Source organism: Galeopterus variegatus, unplaced genomic scaffold, assembly GCF_000696425.1.
Source record: "Galeopterus variegatus unplaced genomic scaffold, G_variegatus-3.0.2 Scaffold2508, whole genome shotgun sequence".
Lineage (NCBI taxonomy): Eukaryota > Metazoa > Chordata > Mammalia > Dermoptera > Cynocephalidae > Galeopterus > Galeopterus variegatus.
The window spans coordinates 42,180-51,068 of NW_007728619.1; the positions used below are offsets into that span (position 1 = coordinate 42,180).

The following is an 8,889-nucleotide window of genomic DNA, read 5'->3' on the forward strand; positions in this document are numbered from 1 at the left end:
CTGCTACATCTAATTCTACCTTCTCATCTTTCTGTTTCCTTTTATCACCAAATTTTTTGAAAAAGCATGTTCCTCTCTCCACCTGCAGGTCCTCCTGCCTCCTTTTTATTCCCTAACCCCTTTCTGTCAGACAAGTGCTCCTTCCGTGTCACTGAAAATATTCTCCAGAAGATCACTGAAAACCTCAGAATTTCCTCAGACTCAGTGCTCAGCTTTTTTATCATCTGCCACTCATTCGATCCCATTTGTCTTTCAATTTCCCCTTCCTTTGACAGCAATTATAATGCATTATATTTTCTTCCTGTTTCTCTGGCCACTCCTTCTCTATTTTCTTTGTTTCTCATTTGTTGTTCTCGTTTCCAGTTATATAAATGTAGGAATTCCCCTAGTTTCATCCTCAGCCACAAGCCATATCCTTAACTTTAGGAATTTCAAATTCTCGAGTGATTTTATCTACCCTGCCTGAGCAGATGTACCTCAAATCTGCATATGCAGCCTGAACTGTTGTTCAATGTGCTGATACGTATTTCAGATCACTGAGCTTCTCTACCTGGGGATTTCTCTGGCATCCCAAAGTCAGTGTATTCTAACTTGCTAAATTCTGCTACTGCCTTGTTCCCAATCCCACAGTTTAAAATCACAGTGACCTGAGAGTCCCCTCTCCCCAGACTCCCCCATTCCACCTGTCCTCAAGTGCTATCAATTCTACCATGTGGTATCTCTCCCTTGACCTTTCCCAGTCTGTCCCCCCTGCCTCTGCTCTGGTGGAGCTCCTCCTGACCCATAGCTTGATTTGCTGCAGAAGACTGTCAACTGCTCATGGTCTGTAATCACTGCCTCTTCTCACCATTTCTACCCACTGTTGTCGGAGTAATCTTTTAAACCCTCAATTTTATCATGCCTATCCCATGATCAAAATACTTTAATATTTTCCTACTGCCACACAGGGATTTGGTGCTAAAACTGGAAAGGTACCTATATTTAATTAAGTCTATCCCTGTCACTTTAAGAATGAAAAAACTAAAGCTCAGAAAATTTAGGAAATACATTGAAGGTTTTCTGACTCTACCAAGTGTTCTTTTTATTTCATTATTTTGCCTTTGAAAGTCCAAGAGTGACTTTGCATCAGAGTTTATTCTCAGCAAAAGAAAATAAGCTTAGATCAACCCACCACATTTTTAAGCAGACTTGGCAGTTTTTTAATTACCCATCCAATTGAGAGTCTGACTCTATGGTGAAACCTACTTGGTCGTCTGCCTAAGTTGCGTCTCATGGGAAAAAAAAATGACCCAGCTTCATAAAGCTGGAATGGTTTCTTAGTCATCTGGCATAGTTATCCAAAACAAACACAGGCACTGACACTTCACTGGGTAAGGGAAGTAAAATAACAGATAGCAGGTGCATACACAATTCTGTAGCTGTGAAAAAACGACTTCCAAACGGACAAATAAGGTATCCTCACATCCCAGTCTCACACCCACAAAAAAGAGAGGAAAAAGTGCTAGTAAGTTCACAGGTAGCAAGAATATTCATTTGCATTAACATTTCGGTTCTGCATCCAAGACGTACTCTACAGATAACACTTTAGTTATACGTTCTAACCATTTGGGCCATTTACTTTTTTGCCCTTGTACTATTGTTGTTATTATTATTGTATATAAGCTAGGATAATATGATATTAAATTAAAATCTGAATTTCTTTGAGTTCTCAAACTTGTAATGTCAATTCTTTGTATTACATTTTACTAAATAATTTACTTGAGGGAATAGGTTGTCTTATATTTTATTGTAAAACCCACAACTCAAGTACAAATTTTGGCTGAATTGTGATTAATTGTATTTAGCCATAAGTTAATATCCAAGACTCAATTTCCTCATCTGTAAAATGTAGGTAATAAGAGTAGTGGCCACATGTCTTTGTTGTGATAATTAAATGCATGGATTTCTCTAAACATATTGCCTAGTATTTATTCAATGAATTGTAACATCTGTAAAATGTAGGTAATAAGAGTAGTGGCCACATGTCTTTGTTGTGATAATTAAATGCACGGATTTCTCTAAACATATTGCCTAGTATTTATTCAATGAATTGTAACAATAATAATCATAATGATTAACATTAAATATATATCATGGGTATGTAATTCCTATAATAAAGACATTGTTTCTTTCCTCTACTTACATTAACCATAAGTACATATTTTCTTGAATTATCAATTGTGGCAATTTTTAAAAAATATGTAGTTGGAGGCTAAAATTTTAGTATTTCTTAAATGGTGAAATTGAAATCAACTGAAAAAGGAATTTCCTACATTTTTAAATTACTATTACTAGTATTTTTTAATGCAAACTATAATTCTTTTATATCAGTGATGCAGGTAAAGTCTAGTTGTGATAACAGTTCATACTTTGCAATTCTGAAAAAGTTCAATTTGAAGTTAAACATTTCTTACTTAGATAGAAATAAAAATGAAGGATTTACACCATTTTTAATTGATTTTTAATGATAAATGCACACCAGTCTTCAAATTCATACCTGTTTTTTAGGTAAATAACTTACAATGTCTCAAACAAATTTACAGATATATTAAACTCAATATATAAATGTTGTGTTTTTAGAAATACCTGTGGTTTTTAGAAAGAATAATTTAAAGTATCCCAATTTTTCACTACAAATCATGTGTAAAGATCAAGGCCAGAGCTGAAACTAGGCAGAGCCTGCTTGACTAGCACACGTGTTTGACTAGGGAAATGATTTAATGCAGAGGGAAAGACTAAGGGAAGTTGCTCACTCAGCAACTTGTCCTTACACTCCTGCATTTTTTTCTCCTTGCTATGAAAGGATGTATTGATATTTATTTTGCTTAGTACTAACAATAACACATCAAGTATGAGTTTATTTGTTACATAAAGAAAATTGATTACTTTTCTTTTAGAGTTTTTTATTCTCATATTTCAAAGCAGGCTAAAAATATCATCTAAAAATTTTCAAGAATACTGGAAAATGTTCCATCTAGAATTGGAATGGGAAGTAAAAACTTTTCTGAAGTTTTCTGGATATCTTTCTGCCTCACCCTTTCTTCACTCCAAACATTTTTTTTCTACTCTCATTTGTGAGTAGTCAGATCCTAAAAATATAGTCAAATATTTTAGTATTATAACTTATTAAATGTCACTGAACAGTATCAGAGTATCTTCAGAGTATCTGAGTTTCCAACCTCATTTCCTCTGGGTTCTATCTTCAAACATGCTAACTCCTACCCATGTGATTACAAGTATCAGTAAAAGCTAAGAATGGGGGGGAGGGGGGAAGGCTTAAAAATAGGAGTAATAAAGTGAAGAGCAAAACTGAAAGGTAACATCATCATCAGATCCCAGAGGTAAACCAAATCCACCTACTATCCAGACTGAAAAATGATTCTAATGACTCACGAGACTATTGTTTTGTTTTGGGGTTTTTTGAGACAATTGGATAACATGGACTTTAAAGCATCCAATTAAAAATTAACTATTGTGATTATCTTTTTTTTATAGGTGTTGGTGGAAGTTAACAGTGAATTTCGGATCCAGGTAATATATAGCAAATTCATTTTTACCAAATTAGAAAAAAAGGAAAATGATTTGGAAATAACAATATATTTTCCAAAGAAATATCATTTTTATAAGTAAAGTTAATGTAATCCTAAAATTGACAGATTATCAAAATTACCAATTTTCCCAACTAAACATTCTTTCTGACTCCTCTAAATCTCCAGTGGGATATAATTATGAATGAAGTTGATAGATATTATTACTTTATTTTACTCATTCAAGGTGAGAGATTATAACACTAAAAATGGCACCATCAAGTGGCATTCAATCAGAAGGCAAAAACGTGAATGGATCAAGTTCGCTGCAGCCTGTCGTGAAGGTGAAGACAACTCAAAGAGGAACCCAATCGCCAAAGTAAGCACCAACCCCAAATCATAAAACTGAAAAGCGGGATGGACGGGGTTAAAGCTTCAAAAGAACCTGTCTTTTAGGTATTTTCTAAACATACCTTATCCAGAAGTTATGATACAGAAAAGAGCAATGGTCATTCAGATTAGGAAAATTGAATCTCCTTAAAAAGGATAAATTAAGGAATTTAGGTACTCAGGCAAACAGTTAAATATTGACTGACCACTCCGGTGAAATTAATACATGTGATCTTGTGTTATCCTACACTCTAGATGAAAAAACATACAGTGGTTTAAATAATGAATTTAGCTTTCAGCACATTCAGAGGAAGTACTTCACATGCTCTTTTTGCCTCAGTAAAATCGAGTTGCTACTTTTTGGCCTGTATATTAACATTCACAATGTGCCCTCTATCATGCTCTCTTTTTCTTTTCATTTTCCCTTATCTTCCTTTCTACACACACACACACACACACACACACACTCAGAAACACACCCCACACACAGATTCACACACCGAGATACATACGCGTACACAGATACACACAAAAATATACACACACACACACACACACACACATTCACACAGATACTCACAGAGACCCCCCACTAAGATTTGCTTAGTTATATAATATTTTACTTCGAAGAAATAGTCCTGCTTTCTATAACCATTTATTTGGGATAGTCTCCTTTTCTGCTAATACATCTTCTCCATTTTTGGAATTTAAAAGCTTTTACAGAATCAGATAACTTGTCATCTCTGTAAATGCATTTAAACTTTCTTCTAACACTATTTAAAAAATTTTTGAATCTGAAAATCTAAGTGATGTAATGACAACACTGTAGACTGTCTAACAGGTCAAGGAGTTCCCTTGTCTAGCCCGAGTGCTAGCACAGAGCCTGAAAATAATACAAGGTCAAATTATAAATGTCAAATAAATGAGTTAATGTGTAAATGGTGATGCATAGACTGAGATTTACTAGGTGGGTATTTTGCTTTTTTCCTGTTTCATAGAAATAGAAATTGACTTTATTTTATTACATTGTCATTTACCATTGAAAATATTAGAGCTGTAATTATTATACTTATCCAAGAAAATAATTCTCTACTTTTAATTTTTCCCAAATGGTAACAGGGACAGCACATTCAATAATTATCAAGAAAGATAGTTGCCATAAATCAAACATTGGCTTTCATTTCCATCTATCGTCATGCTCAACACTTCTTAATACTAAAATTTAAAATAAAAATAAAAAAATTAAGAAAACTTACTTTAATCTTCTATTAAAACCCCAACACTTCATATCCAAAAAATACCTTCAAATAATAATCGACATTTGCAGTTTTCACTCAAGAAAGATAGTTGCACTGCTTGTCTGGATTCTTCAGACTACTTTAATTCTTTAGTCTTCAATTCCAAATCCATATTCCTGACTTCTCTCCCATACTGTTTCCCCACAAACTCTAAATCAGCATGCTAGCCTTTTAGCTTTTCTTGAAGCACAATGCATTTTCTATGAAATATACTACATATGTAAAATAGTATACATTGCACTTATATATACTTCAAATATAAATAATAATAATAATAATAGTAATACAAACACCCATGTAGCTACTACCTAGCTTAAGAATGCTATATTTCTTTGAAGCCCCCATGTAATAACCCTCTTTTATTACATTCTCAATACTCCCCATCCCAGTAGCCCCTGTTCCTGATTTCAAACATTACATTTGCATCACTCCATTGCTTTCCTCATATGAATCTCTTTGTTTGGAACACCTGCCAATCCCCAGCTCTACCTGTTGAAATTCCCTTTCAAGATCTATCTTAATTATTATATCCTCCTACAAAGTTATAGTATTTTTCATTTTTGTTCCTCCTTTATATAAATTATCATATGACATTTTCTTAAATGGTATTTTGTATTCATGTTTGCCTTCCCGTATTGATTTTAAGTACTGCTTATGCCTATATTCTAGTAGGAAATAATAATATGTCTTACTTTTCTTTTAATTTCCCACAATGTCTAGTATAGTGCCCAAATAAGGTAAGGACTTAATAAATATGTGTTTCACCTTCTTTTTTTCTCCTAGATTTATTGCCGGGCTCTGAATTCACTGGGCCAAGATTTAGAGAGACCTCTTGAGCTCAGAGTCAGGGTTTTGGATATAAATGATAACCCTCCAGTATTTGCAATGTCTACATTTCTAGGACAAATAGAAGAAAATTCTAATGCAAGTAAGTTATCTACTTTATTAAGTAAACAAGAATATATTGGCAGATCACCCTTAACAGCCAGGCACCTAACTAGAGGCTAAACTATGTCAAGGTACACATCATGAGAGTAAGAGATAAGCTGTAGAAAAGCTTAAGAACAGAAAGGCTTTCTCTCCAACTGTGGAAGCAGCCCCAATCTGTCATACACAAGGAGTGACTCCAAAGCAATGAGGATGATTTTCTCATGGAATTCACATACTAGCTTTGTATATTTCTTATGAGAAATTCCAAAAGTATTTGGCACAGTGGTGGCAGGGGCATTGGGAAGAGAACTTAGCCTCCCAGACTGACTGCTTTGAAAGGTGATCCTACCCAGTTCTGTTCATACTGCTTTCTTTTTTTAAGTTAACTACTTTAAAGTCACTCATAGAAATCACTTCCACACAATCTATTTTGTGCTCAAGAGTTTTTGTTGATGGCAAATAAATGCAAAACAAGCATTGTTTTTCCCTTTTTATATATGATTTAATATGATTCCCTTTTTGTATATGATTCTTATACATGATTTAATTATATAGGTTTTGTTTGCTTTATACTCTAGGCACGGGTTTTATGTATTTGAAATGCTTTATAAATCTAATCCTGTTTGGCCTGCCATGCACATTTAAAGCTGATTGTCTCTTAAGTGGTGCTAGGTGAGGGGTACCAGCCAATCTGTATGACTAGAGCATTTACCTGCAAGAGCTTTGACAATCTAAAGGAGCTATTGTCTGCTTATGGATTCCTATAAATGGTAACATTTTAATCACCAAATACTCAGTCACTTGGGAAGGGTATACATTAACTGCTTAGTACTTCATTGAAGATTGTCCTAAACACATTAAAAACAGCAGAGATGGGGCCGACCCCGTGGCTCACTCGGGAGAGTGCGGCAATGGGAGCACAGCGGCGCTCCCACCGCGGGTTCGGATCCTATATAGGGATGGCCAGTGCACTCACTGGTTGAGTGCAGTGCGGGCAACACCAAGCCAAGGGTTCTGATCCCCTTACCAGTCACAAAAAACCACACCAAAAAAAAAAAAAAACAGCAGAGATGTTTGCTCATTTGAAGTCAGAACTTCAATCTACCATAGTTACTTTTAAATTTTAAGTGGTGTAATTTCTTGCAAGATCCAAAAATCCTTACATTTTACTTTTATTTATTAAAATACTATACCTATGCTTTGAACTTTTAAAAATGTTATTACAAAAATACTTGTTGAAAAAAATCACACAATGTGGAAAGTAAAAAGGGAACCAAAATTCATTCTTTGCTCTTTCTTGTACCATTCTTCTTAGAGGAAAGCACTATCAGTTACTTAGGTACATACATTCTATAATTATATAAATATAAACATATTTTTGAAGATAAATGGGATTATCTTTTACATACTAATCCACAGCATGAATTGTTATTAAAATATATTTTGAACATATTTCCATATCAGGACATGTAGATTTCTACAGTCCTTTATAGAGTTGCATTGGATTTCATTGTATGAATGTACCATAATTAGTCAATTGTCCATTTTTAAACATTTTTAAAGTTTTGCTAAGATTAATAGAGACTGAGAGAGAGAGAGAGAGAGAAATAAACAGAGAAGAGACAAGAGATGCCCTAGTGCATCTCTTGCACAAAAATTGTTTCTGAAACAGAGTTGGAGAGTAGAAAAGAATTCTAGTTTGTGAATGAACACTGATGACTTTTCATGTTCTTCCCTCATATCTGTGGGGGATTGATTCCAGGACCTCCCAGGTACTCAAATCCTCAGATGCACAAGTCCCTTACATAAAACCTTTGCACATCCTCCATATACTTTAAATCATCTCTAGATTACTTGTAATACCTAATACAATGTAAATAGTATGCAAACAGCTTTTATACTGTAATTTTTATTCTTATTTTTTATTATTGTACAGTTATTTTTTATTTTTCCCCCAAATATGTTTATTCTGTAGTTGGTTGAAACAGAAGATGCCAAATCTAGGAATAGGGAAGGCCAACTATCATTAAGAATAATCTAGGGGNCTAATACAATGTAAATAGTATGCAAACAGCTTTTATACTGTAATTTTTATTCTTATTTTTTTATTATTGTACAGTTATTTTTTATTTTTCCCCCAAATATTTTTATTCTGTAGTTGGTTGAAACAGAAGATGCCAAATCTAGGAATAGGGAAGGCCAACTATCATTAAGAATAATCTAAAAGATAAGGGACAGGACAATGCATGCAGCTAAACAAACATCTCTTTAAATCTAGTTACCTAGCACTTAATTAAGGACCACTCAAAGCAGAATAATAATAATAATATATATTTATTGAATATGCATTATTCAATAGGAACTTTATATAGTTTTCTCTCATTAGCCCTTTAATTCTCACATGAACTCAATGAGGATGGTATTAATTGTTATGCCCATTTACAGATGTGGGAAATGAAGCCAAGATCATATAGCTAGAAAGTGATAAAGTTGGGAAAAAGTTGGTCTGGTCTTAGTATCATTTTGCTCTACCATAGCGTCCTAAAAAGAAAAAAAAATAGAAGAGGAAAAAGGAAGAATTATACTAGAATAAGAAATAGAAAGCCAGAATAACACGTTTCCTTTGTTTTCCAACTATTAGTAATCTAGGTTCCTAATAAAATGTGATGTTTTTATCAAGGCAAGAAATAGAAAGGAGCTAAGAT

General features: G+C 33.8%; 1 protein-coding gene across 1 annotated transcript in view; it reads left to right on the forward strand.

Moving 5' to 3' along the window:
• The window catches only part of DSG1 (desmoglein 1), a 36,766-nt gene that overhangs the window by 2,656 nt on the left and 25,221 nt on the right, over positions 1-8,889 (forward strand). The window contains exons 2-4 of the mRNA XM_008582061.1: positions 3,535-3,570; positions 3,814-3,963; positions 6,038-6,182. Of these exons, the coding sequence (XP_008580283.1) occupies positions 3,535-3,570; positions 3,814-3,963; positions 6,038-6,182 (331 nt within the window). The remainder of the gene's footprint in view (positions 1-3,534; positions 3,571-3,813; positions 3,964-6,037; positions 6,183-8,889) is intronic.